General features: G+C 39.9%; 1 protein-coding gene across 2 annotated transcripts in view; it reads left to right on the top strand.

Annotated features, from left to right (window-relative positions):
• The window catches only part of LOC116979698 (ephrin type-A receptor 3-like), a 269,657-nt gene extending 246,675 nt beyond the window's left edge, over positions 1-22,982 (top strand). For both annotated transcript variants that reach the window (XM_033031401.1, XM_033031402.1), the window contains exons 12-17: positions 11,404-11,465; positions 15,322-15,531; positions 16,186-16,335; positions 19,839-20,032; positions 20,181-20,336; positions 21,536-22,982. In XM_033031401.1, the coding sequence (XP_032887292.1) occupies positions 11,404-11,465; positions 15,322-15,531; positions 16,186-16,335; positions 19,839-20,032; positions 20,181-20,336; positions 21,536-21,650 (887 nt within the window). In that variant the 3' untranslated portion in view covers positions 21,651-22,982. The remainder of the gene's footprint in view (positions 1-11,403; positions 11,466-15,321; positions 15,532-16,185; positions 16,336-19,838; positions 20,033-20,180; positions 20,337-21,535) is intronic.
• Positions 22,983-23,831: the final 849 nt, after the last annotated feature.

The raw sequence follows: 23,831 nt of genomic DNA on the forward strand, positions 1-23,831 counted from the left end.
TTTACAGTAGTTAATCCTGTTTTAAAAATTGCTATTCTGTAGTGTCTGTTTATTATAAAACCCTGTGACATAGCCACAGTCTTACAATGTAGAAAACAGGGATACCCAGAGGAAAACATAATTTCCCTCAACGATATTATCCTGTGTACTATATTTGCTGAGGACTTTTTGTTTGGGACCTTGTACTATGTTTGCTACAATTGATACTTGTACACAGCAGTCTGTGACCATTGTCAGCAATAACACCATACCAGATGGTGCTCTCCCTCAAAAAAAGATGCAAAGTGCTGGAGTAACTCAGCAGGTCAGGCAGCATCTCGAGAATAAGGAGGAAATATGGGACATAGGATTGCTCTGTCGAGAGCTGACATGGACTTGATGTGTCAAATGGCCTTGTTCTGTTTGTCATAGTATGTAAGCAAACAAATACCATTGAAGGTCGAGGGATGAATGTCATTCTCATGAATAAAAGCTTTGCTATGAGGAAAGGAAACAAAGTGCTGGAGTAGCTCAGCAGGTCAGGCAGCATCTCTGGAGAACATGGATGGGTGATGTTTTGGGTTGGAACCCTTCTTCAGACTGTATGAAGATCCATAGAACACAAGTTTTCTTTATAAATGGTCATATGCCAGACTCCGCATCAGTGATTAAAGCTCTAGAAATTACCCTCTAAAAGATTGCTCAATTATTCATTGGTAATTATTTTTTATCCCCAATCAACATAACCATAACATTGCTGTCTAAGAACTTAATGTCCACAAATGGGTTTATCACATTGCAACGGTGATTACATATCAAGAAGTACTTCATTGCCGGTGAAACACAAAATGTAATTTAAGACCATGCAGAAGTATGTGAATTATAATGAAAAATGCACAGTTCGCATAATTTAATCAGTGGATTAAGTCACTTTGAAATGTTAAATCCATACCATAAAGTTATATTAGTATTGCAGTGTCATCTAATCTATCAGCAGTTTGAATGAATCACCTCTGCTGTAGGGATATGAACACAGGCAGGAAATTCTGTTTCTGCTGTTCATTGGTGCATATAATGGTGACTGATGAGAAATTCAACTGAATTTCCAGCAAGCCAAGAGCACAGCAACCATCAAGCTGGGAGTTATTCCCGTCACATAGGGTCGCTGGTAGAGACTGATTTGCCAACAGCGTCCTTTAGAGTGAGCTTGCAATGATTGCCTATCCTTACACCATCTCCAAGATGCCAGATCAATCTAACAGCTCCCCACTTAGAGCTCCATTCATTTTGACGGTAGCAGCCAAGCCTCAAGCGTGCATAAATTCAATCGGCTGTTTCATCAATCACCGCGATAATGATGTCACGGAATGTAACCTCAAGCATCGAACCTTTCAATCTTCTCCAGCTTTGCAAAGGAGCTGGACATGAGGCTAATGGATATTTAATTTATAGGGGAAGCTGTAGATTGGGTTCCTTTCTCTATAAGAAATGGAACGTACCTTCCTGAGCACTGTTCATTCACTTGCATGATGTATACCCAATGTGATGCGAGCCTAAAACTCAGAGTCCTTTCGCCTCGCTTTATGCACATTGACCAACCTGATTGCTGACACAAACCCAGCATTATTGCCCTGTGATTCAGGAAATGAGACCAATCCGTCATGCCTGACAGTCTGCATTTACTGGACGATAGTCTGACAACAATTTCTTGTAAATGTAGCTGTAACATTGAACTTACATTCTTGCACCTGCTGCCCTTCCCGTCTTTATTAAGACGTATCAGTAATGATCTTGGGGCAGATAAGTTCTTGATTCGTCTCCACCTCACATTTTATTAGGTTTGTAAAACAACGTCAAGAATGATCATGATGGTGTGGAAACTATCAAATTATCTTAACCCAACACATACAATGGAAGGGAATACTGTCACATGCAACAAACTATTCTTACTGTTTCTTTCAGATCTGAGTAATGTTTCAGTGCAACCTTCCATCAAATCTTTTCCAATGAAGAATCACACCCAAAGTGTTAAAAATATTTCCATTTCAGATATTGTTATTTTGTGTGTGTGTGTGTGTGTGGGGGGGGGGGGTTAAATCTCAGCTGTATTATAACAAAAATTCTGAGTAGAAAATCAAATCGGCTCATAAAAAAAAATTCAACCTCATGTCTGCGTGAACCCTTTAAAAGGATTTTTTTTTTCCTGTAGTGCTACCAATTTTTATTTTTCAATCCAATCCAATTCCTATTTTAAAAATATCAACACACACTTCCACAACCCTCTCAGTGCAATGCACATTGTGACACCACACTGCATTAAAATAATATTTCCCTTGGTAGTTTGATCAATTATTTGAAATCATCATTGCCTGAAATTATCATTGCGAACTAGAATAAATTAGAGAGACTATGCACATTTTCATCCTGGTTCGCAATGTCCAGGAATGAGCAGACTATTGCCAGTGAAAGGGTTAATCCAGTGCTCAGGAAGATAAAAGTGTTGTTTACCCTCGTCATGTCACTATTCATTTAGTATTTATTGTTAAGCATAGACAGCAGGACATTAAGATTTAAAATACAATATCTGGTAGGGCATTAGGGGAGGTACTCTATCAGCGTTTACTATCTTTCATTTTAATGATGACGGCAGGGCTGATTTATATATTTTTGTTGAAGCATTAGATAATTGGTAATATTATTTATTACCTTAAAATTGGATTCTGTTTTCATTCTTAGAACAATAATAATCTTAGGATAATGGATTTCACTATTAATCTGCCCAACACAGTATACAACGTTCACTGATAGGGAAGAAAGACTTAAAATGTCTTTTCAGTCTGATAATAAACCTGCATTGTTTTATTTGTGGCCAGCATTAAAAATATTTCTGACTCCGGGATGCCAGAATTCTCTACAATTGGGGCCATAAACCTTGCTGCTTCTCGTGACCTTGGGATGAAATGGTCTAAGTGCTTAATAGTCAAAAACCCAGGGGGAATGCAAATTTGGCATTTTTGGAGGAGTGCAGGTGTACACACCATCACTGTGGGGTGGACATGTGCAAGTGTTTCACGTCACTGAGTAGGAGAGAACTGCAGATGCTGGTTTAAATTGAAGGTGGACACAAAATGCTGGAGTAACTGCGGGACCTGCAGCATCTCTGGAGAGAAGGAATGGCCGATGTTTTGGGTCGAGACCTTTCTTAAGTCCCATTCCTTCTCTCCAGAGATGCTGCCTGTCCCGCTGAGTTACTCCAGCATTTTGTGTTTCACTTCACTGTTTTACAAATATAATTACTGGGGATAATCATGTCCCTGCTTGCCTCTCCCCTTCCACACACGATGTCTTTTCATTTTGAAATCTAGCACCGTATTAATTTAAGAATGGATTCTAATGTTTTGGTAATGAGAGTGGAGACACTTCCTGGTGAAATGAAACATATTGCATGGCATGATACACATGACATGGCATGACACAACATAAGGCAGTGACATATCACACACAGGTTCACCCCTCCACAAATGCAGCAGGAAGATCTAATCTGTAGACTGTGGGGCCTTTCTTAAATATTCATTTACTCCTGAGAAAAACCTGAACAAAGCTACTTGCTAAAACCAGTAACTATCCTTTGAAGTCAAGAATTGATCCATTTAAAAATAAATCCTTTATGCACAGATCTTTAAAAAATTATATATATTTTTTAAGGGTAGGGAAAACTTACAATGCATGGAGCAGCATAATATTAAAAACATGCAGTTTCAAAGCCCAAGATTACATTACAATGCACTATTTTAAAATTGAAACATTAAAACTCTCTTTTAAAGTAGAAACTTTCCTTAAGTACTTTAAAATCAGTTTTATAAACATCGTGATGAAAAAACTATATCAGAATTTTTATATTTCACCTTAATGAGGATATATATGTATCCAATTTTTTCTTCAGTGTTAATGTAACTTTGTTTAAAATTCACAATATAGAAACATAGAAATTAGGTGCAGGAGGAGGCCATTCGGCCCTTCGAGCCAGCACCGCCATTCATTGTGATCATGGCTGATCGTCCCGCATCAATAACCCGTGCCTGCCTTCTTCCCATATCCCTTGACTCCACTAGCCCCTAGAGCTCTATCTAACTCTCTCTTAAATCCATCCAGTGATTTGGCCTCCACTGCGGCAAGGAATTCCATAAATTCACAACTCTCTGGGTGAAAACGTTTTTTTTTTCTACTTTCTTATTTCTACTTGGGATGTAATGTTAAAATTGTACCAGGCATTGGTGAGGCCAAATCTGGAGTATGGTGTACAATTTTGGTCGCCTAATTATAGGAAGGATGTCAACAAAATAGAGAGAGTACAGAGGAGATTTACTAGAATGTTGCCTGGGTTTCAGCAACTAAGTTACAGAGAAAGGTTGAATAAGTTAGGTCTTTATTCTTTGGAGCGCAGAAGGTTAAGAGGGGACTTGATAGAGGTCTTTAAAATGATGAGAGGGATAGACAGAGTTGACGTGGATAAGCTTTTCCCACTGAGAGTAGGGAAGATTCAAACAAGAGGACATGACTTGAGAATTAAGGGACAGAAGTTTAGGGGTAACATGAGGGGGAACTTCTTTACTCAGAGAGTGGTAGCTGTGTGAAATGAGCTTCCAGTGGAGGTGGTGGAGGCAGGTTCGTTTTTATCATTTAAAAATAAATTGGATAGTTATATGGACGGGACAGGAATGGAGGGTGGTCTGAGTGCAGGTAGATGGGACTAGGGGAGAATACGCGTTTGGCACGGACTAGAAGGGCCGAAATGGCCTGTTTCCGTGCTGTAATTGTTATATGGTTGTATGGTTACTGCTGTATTAACGTAATAGGCTTGCACAGTGGGATGGTAGATGGCATGATGTGTTATGCCACATGGTGTTGTTGTGTGGGTTAAAGCATGGGGCATGCCAGATTCCAACTTCCAGTTGGTAGATAAAGGAAAAGTATTTAAAAAGTGGCCGAGATCATGCCCAGCTGTGGTGGCAAAGGGAGTGAAGAATTCCAGAGTAATCTACATTAACTCTGTAAAAGGTGGCACAGTGGCGCAGCTTATCGAGCTGCTACCGCACAGTGCCAGTGACCCAAGTTGGATCCTGACTTCGGGTGCTGTCTGTATGGAGTTAATTGAAAACACGTGAATTTACTCCGGAGGTTCTTGTTTTTTTCTCCCATATCTCAAGGACGTGCAGGTTTGTAGGTTAATTGGCCCTAATGTGTAGGGTGTGGTTAGGAAAGTGGGATAACAGATAACTAGTGAGAAAAGGCAGCATTGATCGCCTGTTTGGGCCCGGTGGGCTCAGGGGCCTGTGTCCACGCTGTATCTCTAAACTAAACTGCAATACACGTCCTCACAAACTGACCCTAGAGAAGTATCAGAGCCTTGAGAGAAATTGATTCCCTTTTCCTTGATTTATAGGCCAACTAAAAGAGAGGAAGGGAGGAAATAATTTAAAGAGAAACAACCATGTAAATCAAATTGTTTATGTCATTTTAAGGATCTGTCACTAATAGGTTGGCAGTAAGACTCAGACCATGTGAAATTCCCATAAGGTAAAAATAAAATGTTAGCATGAGATTGAAGCAGAACTAAATATACAATAGCCACAGAAAACCTGATTAAATAGAAGACATTCGCTAAATAAAATAATAGTCATAACAAGGAGGAGCAGGCTAAATGGCTTCTCCCACTGTTCAACAAGCTCTACTTTCCTGCTCAATCCTCTGAATTCCTCGATTCCCATTGCATCCAAAGAACAAATACAGTGGCGTGAAAGTAACTGGCACCATATTCTTCATTCAACTACTAATGTCCATGCCCATGGTATATAGCTGGGAACTTGCTGTGCTGAGTTTGATTGTTCCCGATGTTGGGGAAGTCCAGAACAAGGGGTCACAGTTTAAGGATAAGGGGGAAATATTTTAGGACCGAGATGAGAAAAACATTTTTCACACAGAGAGTGGTGAATCTCTGGAATTCTCTGCCACAGAAGGTAGTTGAGGCCAGTTCATTGGCTATATTTAAGAGGGAGTTAGATGTGGCCCTTGTGGCTAAAGGGATCAGGGGGTATGGAGAGAAGGCAGGTACAGGATACTGAGTTGGATGATCAGCCATGATCATATTGAATGGCGGTGCAGGCTCGAAGGGCTGAATGGCCTATTCCTGCACCTATTTTCTATGTTTCTATAAGGAGTGGATGAGACAATGGGATAACATAGAATTAGTGTGAACAGGCAATCAATGGCTGGCATGGGCTAGATGGGCTGAAGGGCTCGTTTTTATACTGCAGCTCTAAACTAAACTAGATTGAAAATCCCTGCTTGCATCTGTTATTTTATTGTCCATGTTTTGATGTATAGTCTAGGCTATAATAGTGCTCCGAATCATTTGCAACAAACCAGATGTGCCTTTGTAAACGACAGGATGCTTTTTACATGTAGATAGACACAAAAAGCTGGAGTAACTCAGCGGGTCAGAAAGCATCTCTGGTGAAAAGGAACAGGTGACATTTCAGGTTGAGACCCTTCTTCAGAGTGGAAGGGTCATGTACATGTTTACATGTATACATTTGCAGTAGGGAGACTTGTCCCAGATGCATGTGTTGGAGAAATGATGGATTCAATCACACAAGTAGATCAATGGAGGGAGCTTAAAAATGCTTCGGACAAATAAAGATCTCACTTATGGCATTGCCCCCGAGGTGTCTCAAAAAATCCATCCCGGGTTCGCTCGATTATTGAATCTAGTGCAACATCCTCTGACCTTGAGATGGCTTCTTGAAGCAATGCCTTTTCCTGATTCCCTGTGAGTTAGAAGGCACTGGGCTCTTCAACGACCCCATAAATATTTACAGCCTTTTGGAAACCTTGATGTATTTATTTTATGTTCTTTCCACACTTCATGAATGCAAAATGAGGAAAGAGAAGGTTGGCTGTCCAAGGACAGAATGTGTCGGGGATAAATCAGCCATTTCACTCCATCCTGCAGCAGATAAAAAGATGCCAAAGAGGATCGAAGTGTGTGTTTTTTTTAAAGGTTTCCTTACACTCGCTGTCGATCTGTTGACATTGTGTACACTCTGCGTGAAGTTGTCAGGGTACTTTAATAATTTGCAAGCGCAGGTGCTCTGTGGCCTTTGCATAGCAGCTGACATATTGAAATGAGGCAATGGTTCTCATCTGGGCCTTCCTTCACGGCCAGCTCCTTAGATTGGACCAATCCATCAAGCCCATCTTCTACACGCTCGCAAATAACTTAGACAAGTGCTCATTAACATTCATGATTTTATGGACATAAGAATTCTCAGTAGATTGCCAAGTCTAATTACCTGCTGACATTTATTGAAAGCTTTGATTAGTGCATATCGTAATGAATAGAAAGCATGTGGTAGACGACAGGAAAGGAAGCCAAGTTGCATACTGTTGTCTCAGTTAGACATCGCCACGGAATGAATGCAGGAGAATTAAGTCTGCTTTTGTTTCGATACAACGCAGCTGACTAATACTTGAAAGGCAAAAATAAATGGCTCCGAATTGGCAATATGGTCTTAACAATTCACCTGCAGCCATCGCCAGAGGATAAGTAGAATTGTGAGATGAACTAATCTGTGCGAAATAGTTTCATAAATGCAATTAAAACATCAACTCCTTCAGTTAACCAGTCAGATTGAATCTGTCGCTGATAGCTCCCACTCGAACAAACCAGAATACTTTCTGAACTCCTTAAGCTACACTCTAAGTGGTATTTTAAAGCCCATATAAACCAACTAGGATTTATTCAAATAATCACTTTTTTATTAATTTATGAAAAGTGAAAGAAAAATACTGTGCCTCAATGTCTCAAAAGTTTTAAAATAAATCTTGCTGTCAGATAACACCACCTTTGCTGTGATTATGTTAATGCTTCTAAATAGCAGGGGAAGACAAACATAGTAACATAGAAACATAGAAACATAGAAATTAGGTGCAGGAGTAGGCCATTCGGCCCTTCGAGCCTGCACCGCCATTCAATATGATCATGGCTGATCATCCAACTCAGTATCCCGTATCTGCCTTCTCTCCATACCCTCTGATCCCCTTAGCCACAAGGGCCACATCTAACTCCCTCTTAAATATAGCCAATGAACTGGCCTCGACTACCCTCTGTGGCAGAGAATTCCAGAGATTCACCAGAACTTTAAGTAAAATTTACCCATATTTGCGTTTTTCTGTTTGACAAGTGAAGTTTACATGATGGCCTGACAATTGCCCAAATGGTTCGTCTTAGTGCAAATTCAATGATAATGCACTCACATCTGTCCAGTATAATATTTCCTCTGGCATTACCTTGAGGAGGACAATCTAATCCGTCTTCCTGGCATTCTGAGGTGACTATCCTTTAAAAGGTTTCTTCCTTTACAGCGTAGGCAAGGGGAATGATCTCTTGTTGTTCAAAGTTCCCATACAGGTTAGTGGAGAGACACAAATTGATGCATTTTCTGGTGTTTTGAAGAAGATTTGCACAGTAGATATTTTTGTTTTCCTGCTTATATTTGAACCTAATTTTGGCCATGTTAAATTAGAAATATATGGCCAGGGAACTCATTCTTTTTCCATTCTTAAAGCAAGTATTTCTCAAAAAGTATCCGTATGGAAATATTAATGAAAACAAAATCACTTTAAAAGCATTCTGCCTTTCTACCAGAATCTTATACCATCGCATTAAATAGAGTTATTCAAAATCTCTATATTGCACTGTAGCTGATAACTTGGAGGCAGTGTATATGAGAATGTCATCTAATTGTACAGTGATAAACAAGAGGTGTAAGTAAAACATGAATTTGACTGGGGTTTTGACATATAAACTATTGCTTATTAGTGATTTTATGCCCACTATGTCCATTTCTTTAGTTGCCTGAAACTGTGCCCTCAAGAAAGCTCTTTTTTTTTTTTAGACAATTTGAATTGACTGCCGTCCAATATGTAATCAATTTTTACAGACTGAGACAGAAGAAAATAACTGCAACAGGCAATGTGGAATGACACGGCTCCAGATGGATCAATCCCATTCCCTTTGTCCACCAGGGTTCAATTGAAACAAAAAAAAAACACTTAAATGCTGGAGTAACTCAGCGGTGTTACTCCAGCACTGTTTATTTGTGTAAACCAGCATCTATAGTTCCTTGTGTCTTCAATTGAAACACGCTAACCTCAAAACTAAAATTAACCGAGGTTGACCCCCACCCCATCATTACAGTGCATTAAAACAAAGTCTCATCTACCCGTTCAGTGGATTATAAATAATATTTGAAGTTCGAGGGGGGGTGAAGTTATTTGCAATTTTTGCACAACTATCATTACTAAAACAGATTACCATGCATTTTATCTGTTTTCTGAGTTATTATTGGCCACAGAATGACAGAGGGTAAGTAAATACAATAGCCAAACTTTGTTTTTTGTTGGTTGTGCAGCACTTTGGAGCAACCTGTGAATGAGAAACATTTTGATCAGGGCAGATTTTTTTTCCCCACTCCATCTCTTTGCAAAGTGCACAGTTTTCACTCTTGATTTAAAAGGACGATAACTAACCATAATCAAGATACATGTTCATTGAAAATCTGCTGCCAATTAGCACAAGACAAAGTTACAGCTTACAGATAAATCCAAATAGTTGTAACAGAGGTCAATGGTTGGATGATGTATATTGCAAATTGGAACAGATACAGTATATGAAGTACCAGGCATGACACTTCTACCTAAATCATCCCACAATTATTATATCATTAGATCTGCCCTATGTCGAATACTCATAGTACAAAATACCACAGCATGCCATTCATTCCAAAGCATTAACAATATTCAAGTTAGTGGTGAAAGGTAATTAATGTGAACGTTAACTTCATTTCTCTTTCCACACATGCTGCCCGACCTGCTGAATTTTTCAAGCATTTTTAAAAATTTTAGATTTCAACTAAATCTGTACTATTTTGCTTCCAATTTATAAAAGGTTGTTTATATAAAATGATACAAAATTAGATACCACCAGTAACATAACAAATCCCTTACAATGCAGGTTAATATTATTCCACTAACATTCCCCCAAAATTACCTACTTGAATCCAAAAATTGGTTCTTGAAACGGTAAATGTGTGGTGATCAAAGTTCCAGAAACAAAAATATGTATCTGTTGTTGTATTTATCATTACCATGTATACTGTCTACTCGGTGAGCTTCTCAAGAACAAGGAATGTCATTACATCTAAGTCTAAATGCCAACAAACTAATCCGAATCAGAAACTTAAACCTTTCTGAAAATTCTGTGGTTCTTCCATAGTCAGAGATACAGCACAGAAACAGGCCATTCAGCCTACTGAGTCTGGACAAACCAAAAGCACCCCTCTTTATGCTTTTCTTACCTTAGCCCATTTATTCTTCCCCAAATTACATAGTGAAAGCAGACAAAATTAAGAGAACCTTTTATAAAGTGATTTGTTTCAGAATTTTACTTGCCACAGTGCAAATATTATTACAAATCTGAAAAGAATAATGTTATATGATATAAAATTTGGATAGTACCAACAAAACCAACTCCAACAAACACCTTTGTTGCTGGGCAGTTCCTACCTTTGATCTGCAGCTGGGTGGGCGGTGGAGCAGTTGCTGTGTCTTAACCCTGCATGGATGGCTATTTTACTACGTCCTTGCATCCAAGTTAAAACTATGTCCCCATTAGCAACTCATCGCTATTTAATTTGTTACCCTTTCCTTTTCCTGGTGATGGACATTGCTCAAGCAATTTTATGACAACCCCTCAACTCCACATAGCCTAGATGTTTAATAACTTGTATTGGTACAGCATTCAGGCACTACCTATTGCATACCAAGAATGCTTTCAACTGAAATATTTAATGTTCTAAGTTGAGTATCAATGCATTTTAAATATTAAATATCATTGGGGCCTGAAGTAAGGTTAGTGAAGACTAATAGGTAGGAATGCAATAGCAGAAGATCTCCACCATTGGATTTAGAAGCAGGCTGTAATTTCAAATGCAGAAATGATTTTAATGATACACCGTAGCCTCATGCCTTGGGGCTATAGTTACAAATGCAGCAATGTTCTATTTGCGTTTCAAAGCAGAAGTAGATGGGAATTTAAAGACTGAATGTGCCAATATCTAAGAAAAATCATCTTGCACTCCCAACTTGCCAACTTTCACAAACAATGTATATTCGCTTCAGGATTATGTGACACCAGTGGTGCAGCCTCATCTCTTGTTAATTCCCTGCTTAAATTCATTCATTCTGCATGCAATCTGGCGCGTCTTCAGAACATTGAATGTGATTATGCTGTCTCACGGACAACAAAATAAAATTCTCATGTTGCACTACTTTATATTCACTGCTGTTTTCTCCTTCCTCCAGGCAAACCTGTAATGATAATAACCGAGTACATGGAAAATGGATCGCTCGACTCATTTCTGAGGGTAGGGTCTGCTCTATAATTAATACTATGACACTTGTTATTATTGAAATGATAATGATTCACCCAAAGGAGAAGCTAGACTTTGCCTAAGTAATTAAAACAAATGAAGGTGAATTGTTACAACCAGACCCGTTTCCTGTTTAATTTACAAATCAAGGAGGATGTTTGAATAATGCATGCACTTTGCTTTCATTCTTTTCCTGAATGCTCTATGCTCCATTATGAGGATAGACACAAAATGCTGGTGTAACTCAACGGTTCAGGCAGCATCCCTGGAGAAAAAGAATAGGTGGTGTTTCGGGTCAGAACACTTCAGACTGAAAGTAGGGGTGGGGGGGCGGGGGGTGTGTTGGGGGAAGGATGCAAAAAAATATATATAATAATAGGTAATAACTCCATTACTTTCTTGGACTTATCCAACCCAGTTAAAACACAAGTGAATCCAATATTGGCTAATACCAATATTGCAGTTGGTGTGGGATGAGATTTGCGATGAGGTAGAGCGTGATAAAATGAGGGGTAGTATTGGTCACATCCTCGCCTCCTGCCAGCTGTGAAAGGACAGGTCTACATGATTTCAAGTGTAGCATTAAACTCCAGTGATTTGGTATCCAATTGACCAAAAATCCTGACAGTTTGAGTATTATATTATCACATGTACCAAGGCATAGTGAAAAGCTTTTGTTGTGTGCTAAACAGTCAGTGGAAAGACAATACTTGATTACAATCGCGGCATCCACAGTGTACAGATGCATGACAAACGGAACGTGAATAACTTTTAGTGCGAGATAAGTCCAGTAAAGTCCGATCAAAGATAGTCTGAGGGTCTCCCATGAAGTGGATGGTAGTTACGGACAACTCTCCAGTCGGTTGTAAGATGGTTCAGTTGACTGATAACAGCTGGGAAGAAACTGTCCCTGAAGTATCTGTTCCCTGTTCAGTATCTAGCTCACTCATTAACATAGAAACATAGAAAATAGGTGCAGGAGGTGGCCATTCGGCCCTTCAAGCCAGCACCGTCATTCAATATGATCATGGCTAATTATCCAGAATCGGTACCCTGCTCCTGCTTTCTCGCTATATCCCTTGATTCTGTTAGCACTAAGAGCTATATCCAATTCTCTCTTGAATACATCAAGTGAATTGGCCCCCACTGCCTTCTGTGGCAGAGAACTCCACAGATTCACAACTCTCTGGCTGAAAAGGTTTTCCCTCATCTCAGTCCTAAATGGCCTACCCCTTATTCTTAAATTGTGGCCCCCTGGTTCTGGACTCCCAATGGGGAACATTTTTCCTGCATCTAACCTGTCCAATCCCTTAAGGATGTTATATGTTTTTTATAAGATCCCCTCTCGACCTTCTAAATTCCAGTGAATACAAGCCCAGTCGATCCATTCTTAACCTGGAGTGTAAGGCAGGGGTCCAGAGTATAATCCAGGTATGGGACCAAACCCTTGGTCAGGGTCAAGAATGCAACCAGGTGCGTGGCCACAATGGGGAACCGGAGTGTTTCAGCTTGTTCCGTTTCCTGCTCCCTTTAAATGCACCAGACATCCGTTACCACTCCCATTAAACTCATTGGGTTCACTGAAGTTATTGTGCCATTATGGAACATGTAAAAAAGTGAAATGAAAGTGGGCTGTAAAATCACTAGGAATAACGTTAAATAATGTAGAAAATCCACCAGACCAGCAAAAGCCCACGGTTGGCAGATTATCAGCGTTTTACTGTGGTTGGGATTATTTGTCACAGTTGGTAGGCTGCTGTTCTGACTGGAGTTGCAGATGTGGCCATATGAAGATTGGTACGTTCTCCTGGCTGAACAGACACATAGGGGATGAGCTGGACTAATTTTACATGTAAAGGACAGCATGCAATTTAAATAATAAAACTTGGTTCTAATATTAATCTTAAATTACTCAAGATAATGCGCTTTTGAAATTTAATCAGTATAATTCAGTTCTATTTCATATGCAGGACTTAACATAACCAGCTGAGTAATGATTATAGATTTTGTAATTTATTCATGAATGAAAATTGATCAATGGTTCTTCAGTAATTCAATATTATCACTTGAAAGTAATGTATGTATTTTCATGCTGCTAGACCCATATTGCTGCTGCATTTGTCTTTTCCACACACTTGACCTCCCACTTCGCTGGTAACATCTAAAACCAAGATAAATAATGATATTGCCGTGAGGCAGGTTTCTGTTAATCAAACCACTACAGTTTGAAATAGACTCAGTTAGTGCATTTGGGGAGACGGGCTGGGATTCAAGGGCAAAATACATAATTGCGCCTGAACCAAATATCTTAATTGCTAAGTTAGGTACCTTGCCCCCACCAAGTGTCAATCACTGGCCTGTGGAGGCCAAGTCAGCGGATATTTTTAAGGATGAGATAGACAAATTCTTGATTAGAACGGCCGTCAAGGGTTATGGGGAGATGGCAGGAAATGGGATTAGGAGGCCCGGATCAGCCATGATTGAATGGCGGAGTAGTCTCGATGGGCAAAATGGCCTAATCTACTTCTATAACTTGTGAACATCAGTTGTGTGTGAGATAGAAATTCCCAATAGTCCACCATATTTGATAATTTCACACATTTAAGATTAATGGAAATGTGGTTTTTAAAAATTGGTTCAAGTCGACACCTTTTTTGTCTGTCAGCAAAATATGGAACTAAATCAATAACGTAATTATTTTGAAAATTATTTTAAAGCTGATTTTCTGATAAGATAGCAGCCTCACTCAATCTATATCGAATGCATTGGGAAGCACGAGTTGCCAAGCACAAGTTATAACTGCCTATGCTACTTGTCCAGTTAGAAGTTGTTGACCTACAGCTTGTGCATTCTAAAGCCAATCATGAATAATAACTAATTTAATAGGTTACCATATTGTACACCATTTAGCTGAAATGGAAAAATCCATTTTATTTTCACTCCTTAGTGCAGACAGCTTTGATCTTTTATGGTTGGGGCATTTAGTGCCTTAGGGACATTTTTAATGAGAAGAAAATTAGTTCAGAAAACTATTAATGCTATGGATATCAGGCAATTGTTTACAAGTTGGACACCTGAGTGTGGTGTCTTTGAGTAAAGGAGGTGCCAAGGAGCACCTGCCAGTCACATGAAATGGGGAGACCCATGGAACGTATCACCCAACGTTAAATCAGAAAGGCATGCTGTGGGGTTGGGGGAGGAAGGAACTTTATGGATACAATTGTGTGATCTTGATCAGGTGCCCACTGCCTTGCCTGGCAAGGATGAAATACAGAGACCGAGTATGCACCAACGATCTATAAGAGTGGTTGTGGTGACCAAGGCACTTACAGAAAATTACAACATGGCAACTATTTTATGGCATCTACAGTGGCAGAATATGTCACCTGGACTTATTCTTAACCAACTGAATACCCAAGCTGCATCTCATTTCCCTTCTTCAGTTTCATTTCCCCCAAGTGGTTACCCCTTCAAACTAAAACAATTCAGAGTTTAAATATTCTACAATAAATGAGAGTTTTGTCCCCAACTGATTTTGAAGTGTATTGTTGAAGAAGCCTTTATATCCTATGAGTATAGCTGTATGGATTTGATGGACATTTCTAATCAATTCACCTCCAGAGGCCTGCTACAAATGATGTATTAAGTAATTCTCTCAAGTTGCAATTGAAACAAACTTAGAGCCAAGCTGAGAGAACCACTGTGGGTTACAAGACTAGCCATTTATTATACACACCCAAAGTATATTGGACTCTATTCAGTGTTGTATTTAGCTCCATTCCTTTCTAGTAGCTTGGCATCCAATTTATAGAATGGCACATTTAATTTAATGTTTTATGCTTGTATGCAGAAGCATGATGGACAATACACAGTCATTCAGCTGGTTGGAATGCTCAGAGGAATTGCCTCCGGGATGAAATATCTTTCAGATATGAACTATATACACCGAGACCTGGCAGCCAGAAACATACTAGTGAACAGCAACTTTGTCTGCAAGGTGTCCGATTTTGGTTTGTCACGAGTGCTGGAGGACGACCCAGAAGCTGCCTATACAACCAGGGTGAGTGAATAGATCAAGCAACACTTGATCTCTGGCAACAATCTCTGCACTCCAAATGTCACATATTCAACCCATTACTAGAATCCCTCTGCTAACATCCTCACATCATTTCAAGTCATCTGCTGCTAAAGCACTTCTCATCTGCTGCAGGAGTACTTGCCCTTTAACTCTGTCCTCCTCATTCTAAAATCTTCTTACCTTGCATCAACTCAAAGAAATCGAAAGCTTTGCTGCCTCTGTTCCAACTTGCATCTCCTTTCATTGAGACCAACAAAATCAAAATAAAATCCCAGTCTAATGACGTTCCATTGTTGAAGAGATCCAGAAGGTGTCCTCAGAGTGAAGGCAGAAAGAAACTAGGCTAGGGTGGGTTTAAGGATGGGTTGCAACTAAACAACCCAGCGTTATCTTTGCATTCCAGGATTAACTTGAAACAAATAGTTTTGTTAAAAGAGGTGTTCCCAGATTCATTGGCAGTGAATGGCCCAAAAAAAGTTTTAATTTTTTTATTTTTTTAATAATCCGTCTACATCCACTCAAAGATCTGATATTATCAAATCTCAACAGATGGCCAAAAGGCAGGAATACACCTTTGGTATTTCTGCTTTATATAAATCAGTGCTCTACATCTGTAACTTTCTTTGCTTTCGTCAGGGAGGAAAGATCCCCATCCGATGGACAGCTCCAGAGGCCATTGCCTATCGCAAGTTCACTTCAGCCAGTGATGTGTGGAGTTATGGGATTGTCATGTGGGAAGTTATGTCATACGGAGAGCGGCCGTATTGGGAAATGTCCAATCAGGATGTAAGTAGCAAAATCACATGTTTTTGTATGGTACTATTTAAATGCACGATGACCTAGATTGTTTACTTAACATTATGACATTCTGGATAACACTTAACTAGAGTCTCCATTGTACAATTCTGCCCTGCCAATTTGCTGCTTAATAGTATAGATCGTTCTCTAGTCCATCACCATTTAAGGTGACCTTAAATTCCATGCAGCTGGATTGCAAATTTTCATTGATTTAGCTAATCCCATTCACTGACAGAGTGAATGTAATATGTTAAGTCCGTTATCTGCGCAGGTACGGTGAGAATCTTGCTTGTAGCACATAAACAATACAAGTCATACACAACTTACCCACAAATTCTACAACAGTTAAAAGAAAAAAGAAGGTCGAGATAAAACAAGATATATTAGTGCAAACAAAAAATTAAAAAAAATTAGAAAACAAGTCTCGGGTATGCAAAAGTTGACCCAAAGTGTTGCATTGTTGAGGTAGGATTAGGATTGTGCAGGTTGATTCAAGAACCTGATATTTGTAGGAAAGCAGCTGTTCCCAAACCCAGTGTGGGTCCTCATGCTTCTGTATCTCCTGCTGGATGCTTTCAAGAGAGCGCTAGACAGAGCTCTTAAAGATAGCGGAGTCAAGGAATATGGGGAGAAGGCAGGAACGGGGTACTGACTGTGGATGATCAGACATGATCACATTGAACGGCTGTGCTGGCTTGAGGGGGCGAATGGCCTACTCCTGCACCTAGAGTCTGTTGATAGTGGCAATGAGAAGAGGGTGAGGATCCTCGATAGTCTTCCTGGGAGCATTTTATGTAGATGCCTTTGATGGAGGTGAGGGCCCATGTTCGCATAATAGACCAGGTTGAGCGAAAACTCTTGGCAGCCTCTATCTCTGCAGCACCTATCCCTACTAGATGCAGCTCATTGGATGGAATATAATGCAGCCCACTAGATGGAATATAAAACCACAGCAGAGTTCACTATAGTGTGTAGCTAACATGTTACAAAGGACAGATGAAGAATATGCCATTTAAACTCATCTTGGGGATGGCAAAAAAGACAAGCTTCCAAAGGGAAATGTCTTGCCAAATTCCTAATACAAATTTTTCACCATTCAATAGTTGTGTGAAGCAATGCAATATGCAGCAAAGGATTACATTGAAAGTAGGTGATAACTATACTGAAATTGATACATTGAGATTAACAATCGTGTTTAGTCAAAATGCAACTTAGATTACAAATTATTAAGAAATTAAATGAGACTTTTTTCCACACAAAGGGTGGTGGGTGTAAGGAACGAGCTGCCAGGGGAGGTAGTTGAGGCAGGAACTATTGCAATGTTTAAGAAACATTTGGACAGGTACATGGATGGGACAGGTTGGAGGGATATGGACCAAATGCAGGCAGGTGGGACTAGTGTAGCTGGAACATGTTGGCCGGTGTGGGCAAGTTGGGCAGAGGTGCCTGTTTCCACACTATCACTCCATGACTATTATAAACCTTCCCAAAGGAATGAGAGCCCAGACTGATTTCTGGAGAACCAGCATCTGCAGATCCTTGCATCTCCAGTTCAATGTATACCTTGAATGGTCATCTTGGCCCTGCAGTGATGCCAGTGAGTCCTCAGAGATGTAGAGTGCTAAAGCCAGCAGATCTCTTCTTTCAGGACCATCTCAATTTCTAAATATTTGATCGTCTCATAACTTCCACTATTGGCAGCAAAAGCTTTTCACAGTAGGTAGGAACTGCAGATGCTAGCTTACACTGAAGATAGACACAAAATGCTGGAATAATTCTTCCGAAGAAGGGTCTCAACCTGAAATATCACCCATTCCTTCTCTCCATTTCTCCAGAGATGCTGCCAGTCCCATTAAGTTACTCCAGCATTTTGTGTCTAGCTTTTCACTGTACATCAGTACACGTGACAATAAACCATAAACTAAACTAAAAGGTTATTTCCCCCAAAGTATTTTCTAAAGATTGAATCAATCTTTCCTAAAAACTAGGTTTCTAAATTCATGCAAATAATTGGTTCTTATTGTTGGAAAAATTATTGGGGCATTTCATTCAAAATCTCAGAGGCCATTGAATACCAGCTTTATAGCAACATAGAAACAGAGAAATTAGGTGCAAGAGTAGGCCATTCAGCCCTTCGAGCCTGCACCACCATTCATAGAAACATAGAAAATAGGTGCAGGAGTAGGCCATTCGGCCCTTCGAGCCTGCACCGCCATTCGATATGATCATGGCTGATCATCCAACTCAGTATCCCATCCCTGCCTTCTCTCCATACCCCCTGATCCCTTTAGCCACAAGGGCCATATCTAACTCCATCTTAAATATAGCCAATGAACTGGCCTCAACTACCTTCTGTGGCAGAGAATTCCACAGATTCACCACTCTCTGTGTAAAAAATGATTTTCTCATATCGGTCCTAAAAGACTTCCCTCTTATCCTTAAACTGTGACCCCTAGTTCTGGATTCACTATGATCATGGCTGATCATCCAACTCAGTATCCCGTACCTGCCTTCTCTCCATACCCCCTGATCCCCTTAGCCACAAGGGCCACTTCTAACTCCCTCTTAAATATAGCCAATGAACTAGCCTCAACTACGTTCTGTGGCAGAGAATTCCACAGATTCACCACTCTCTGTGTGAAAAATGTTTTTCTCATCTCGGTCCTAAAAGACTTCCCCCTTATCCTTAAACTGTGACCCCTTGTTCTGGACTGCCCCAACATCGGGAACAATCTTCCTGCATCTAGCCTGTCCAACCCCTTAAGAATTTTGTAAGTTTCTATAAGATCCCCCCTCAATCTTCTAAATTCTAGCGAGTACAAGCCGAGTCTATCCAGTCTTTCTACATATTAAAGACTTGACATCCCAGGAATCAGTCTGGTGAACCTTTTCTGTACTCCCTCTATGTCAAGAATGTCTTTCCTCAGATTTAGAATCATTTTAATTCTCACTTCATGTATTGTGATCCAAGTGCAACTGATGAATTACAGAACTGAAGCATTTTCAGAACAGAAATATTTTCTTATTAAATTATTAATTTAAAATCTTTATACAATAGTTTGTTATATTGTGCACCATATTAGACTTGAGAGATGCATTGCAGAAACACGTTGACCAGCAATCACCCTGTACACAAACACTATCCTACACACCAGGGACAATTTTACAACTTACTGAAGCCAATTAACTTACAAACCTATATGGGTTTGGAATGTGGGAAGAAACCGGAGCACCTGGCGAAAACCCACGCGGTCACAAGGAGAACGTACAAACTCCGCACAGACAGCACCATAGTCAGGATCGAACCCGGGTCTCTGGCGCTGTAAGGCAATAACTCTACAGCTACGCTGCACTACTGAATATTGATTCAAATATCTTCCATTTAATTTATTATCCACAAATGTTTGAAAACTGATTTAGTTCCTTGGGCTTGCAAGGACCAGTAACTGTACAAAGTGAACTTCAGGGTAAACCTCTTGCATTCGCCGCAGGTGATTAAAGCAATTGATGAAGGATACCGCTTGCCGGCACCCATGGATTGTCCTGCTGTGCTTCACCAGTTGATGTTAGATTGCTGGCAGAAAGCACGCGGAGATAGACCAAAGTTTGGCCAGATTGTGAACATTCTCGACAAGCTGATACGAAATCCCAGTTGTCTCAGAACGTTAGCCAATGATGCAGCTTGGTAAGATTTATCACACTTAACATTGAAATAGAAGTTTCATTTTCAAACGGTAAAAGGACAAGCAATGATGATTAAAAATAAACAAGTAATGAGGTGCAAGGAATGAAGTTTCAAATGTTCTTCTTTTTTTTTTTTTGTGCATGCACAGGTCAGGCAGCATTTTGCAGGATCCATGCACTCCGGACACTTCCAATATCACAACAGTAGATGAATGGCTGGATGGTATCAAAATGGGACAATACAAAGATAATTTCTCATCAGCTGGTTATGGCACACTGGACACTGTTGTGTATATAAACAGCAGGTACTGTAAGCGGTAATGCTGAGGGAATGGATTCCCTTTTCCAGGATCCTGAATCTTTCATTTAAATTTTATTAAAAACATAACTGCCTTTTAAAATTGACTACTTTGTCACCCACATGAATATTTTTATAACTCATTCTCAGTGATGCAGTCAGCCAGCAAATTAACACCCTCTTCCTAAAGTAGACACCACAGTCTGAAGAAGGGTTTCGGCCCGAAACGTCGCCAATTTCCTTCGCTCCATAGATGCTGCTGCACCCGCTGAGTTTCCCCAGCAATTTTGTGTACCTTCGATATTCCAGCATCTGCAGTTCCCTTTTGAACACCACAGTTAATATCTCTGTATTAGTTTAAATCGTAAAATTGGCAAAACACAAGTACAGATGGCCCATCATGTTTCTACCTACTCTAGGTGGAACAGTCCCATTCCTCTCACCAAAATTCTGCCAATTACAGTATTCTCTCTCAAGTGCCTATGCAGTTTCCTTCTGAAGCCTTCTGACTCAGTTTATACCAGTTTACAGGCAACAACAAAACAAACTTTATATCCCAACTCCCAAATAAAAGGAAAGGTTTTTTTTGGTTGCATCCTCCCTTTACAGCTCTTGCCCAGTATATCCATTCCCTATCTTTTATTCCTGGAAACATTTGATAATAGGAGCATCTCTTTTCAAAACAGTCATCTTGAACACCTCCGTCAAGTCTCCACACTATCTTCTTTGCACTAAGTAGAACAACCCAGCTTCTCCAATCTAACATTTTAGCTCTAATGAATCCAGCTTGGTGCACCCAATTCTCCAAAAAATGCAAGCTTGGCCAAGACACACCTTGCACCCTCTTTTCATCACCAACCCTACACATTGCAGTTTTGTTTCTCACCTTCAGAAGTCTCCTCAAAGCCAGGTCTCTTTGTCCATGGGTTTTCAATTTAGGTTTGGCTATTGAGACGATCTACTAAAAAAAATGCATTTTAACATTGTTAGTAGTGAAAGATGCATCATTAAAAAAAAAACTTTTATTACTGATCTTTGTTTTTCACTATTAAAATATTGTTTATATTCTAAATTCACAGCTAATTGTAAAAATTAGTGTCTCTCTGATAGAAATAAAGCATCTATGGAATAAACATGTAAAATGTGTAATCTGACTGGTTGTTTTAATTTGTTGCTCTGATCGACCTTTCTCCTTCCAATTTCTAGTGACCTCTGCAGAATCGGAGTGACGTTAGCTGGGCATCAGAAGCGGATCCTCTGGAGCATTCAGAACCTTTTCACCATGGCCAACCAGATACATGGAACACACATTCACGTATAACAAATTCACTGCAGCAAAACAGCGTGGTTGGACTGTGAGGTGAGAGAGAGAGAGGAGAAAAAAAACAAAGAAAGCTACTGAATGCCCTGCTTCCTTCCTCCGAATAACAGCTTCTTTAATCACTAGTGAGGAGAGAACAGCCTTTCTTCAAAAACACACACCCGGCATTCATTCAGCATGCAATCGGCAATCCTTGCGGCAAAGTAATTATCGGCACATCTCATTCAAGCTTTGCAAATAAGATAAGACCGTGTGGAAAAGTCAGTTTGATTCATTACAGAGAAAAATGGTAGCTTCTTAAACATAGATTTGCTTTGCTCTACAGATGATGCTTTACAATAGCCATCATGTCCTTTGTTTTCAAAAAAAATCTGAATCACTGTGGTTACTGTTAAAAAAAAAAGCATTACTGGTTTGAGGGCAATTACTAGCCCAGGAGCTGCTAATCTAACAAGTCTTTCCTTGACTATGTCTTTTCTATGCCACACACAGAATTGGGAGTAAGATGTAGTTCCTGCCTTGAACAAAGCTTAAAAGAATCCCCATGGGCCAACTAAATGAACCGAAGATGGAATCAGATGCCCATGCTGAAGTAGATCAAAATTTGGACTTATTCAGGGCTTTGTTTTCTAAATTAAGATGATGTCTTAATTTTGTCATATTGAAGATAAGTACGAGTGAATGGAGTAGGAAACAATAAGGTCGAATTAACCGAGAATTATCGCTGTGCTAATTCCAAGCACAGATTTTAAAAAGGCATATTTATGTTTGGTTGAACATGCCCAAATCTCATGAATTAAACAGCTTTCATTAACTGAGCCAGGTGGAAGGCGAGTGCATTGTTAACCACTAGTTACTAAAGAGGAACACCCATCTTACATGATGAACACACAATGAAACCAATTTGGAATTTAAATCAAGATCCAAACTTAAATTATAAAATAGAGTTTGGATTCCAGATTCATGAAATGGAGGTCCTTCTCACTAATCTGAGCTGAATAGACTGGAACACAAAGTGGCCGAGGAGGGGGAGCCATGAAATTTTGCAAGCACGAGTCAGAATCTGTTGATGTACAGATGTTGAAGAAACTAAAAGAATAGTTTAGTAACTTTGGATTTGAACTTTGATTTTATGTCACAAAAAAGTGATTTCTCCAGAAAGAAATCAACTTATTTTGCTGTCAATTGCAGCACCAGCAATGCCATTTGATTGGAACACGAGACTTCAAATGGTTTATTTTAGTTTAGTTTAGAGATACAGCATGGAAACAGGCTTTTCGGCCTACAGAGTCTGCGCCAACCAGCGATTCCCACGCATTAACACTATCCTACACACACTACAGACAATTTACAATTTTACCAAAGCAATTAAAGCTGCAAACCTGTACATCTTTGAAATGTGGGAGGAAACCAGAGCTCCTGGGGAAAACTCACACAGGTCATGGGAAGAATGTACAAATTCCGTACAGACAAGCACCTGTAGTCAGGATCGATCACGGGTCTCTGGCGCTGTAAGGCAACAACTCTACTGCTGCGCCACCGTGCCGCCTCTTTGTCTTTGAAGCTATGATTATGTACTGTGTACGGAAACATCTTGGTCTCCCTATCTTAGTCCTACTGAACAAATTCATTAATTTCCCATCCTTTGTCCTTTGTCCTTTTCAGTTGCCCATGTTGAGATTCTAGTTTACCACCTTCTGTAACTGCTTAAAACCTTCTGATGAAGGAGCTCTCAAAATACTGTCAGACAAGGAATTCCAGGATTTAGACCCAGCCAAAAGAGGAATGGCAACATTAGTTCCAAGTCAGGATGGCACACAACTTGAAAGGGGAACCTGCAGATGGTGATGCTCCAATGCATGAGAGGCATTCAGGTCGAGACTCTTTTTCTAAGATGGTGCACACTGCAGCCATATGGTGTAGGCTCACACTGCATTCCGCTCATTTAGACTGTCCCCAGGTTTAGCTGCATTTTCTTTCCTGTTACCGCATTCAGAGTTAGTGTTAAACAAGTACATACAGAGGGGAGGCGAGGGTCACAGAGTTTGGTAGCACTCAGCTCTACATTCCTTGTAACATACATCGAGGCACCTGATTAATTGAAAAGGGAATATCAGTGATAATGAACACCAAAAGATAGAATTTGTTCATTTTAGCCACAATGTCATTTTGAAAACAAAG

The sequence above is a fragment of the Amblyraja radiata genome, chromosome 13 (assembly GCF_010909765.2).
Source record: "Amblyraja radiata isolate CabotCenter1 chromosome 13, sAmbRad1.1.pri, whole genome shotgun sequence".
Taxonomy (NCBI): domain Eukaryota; kingdom Metazoa; phylum Chordata; class Chondrichthyes; order Rajiformes; family Rajidae; genus Amblyraja; species Amblyraja radiata.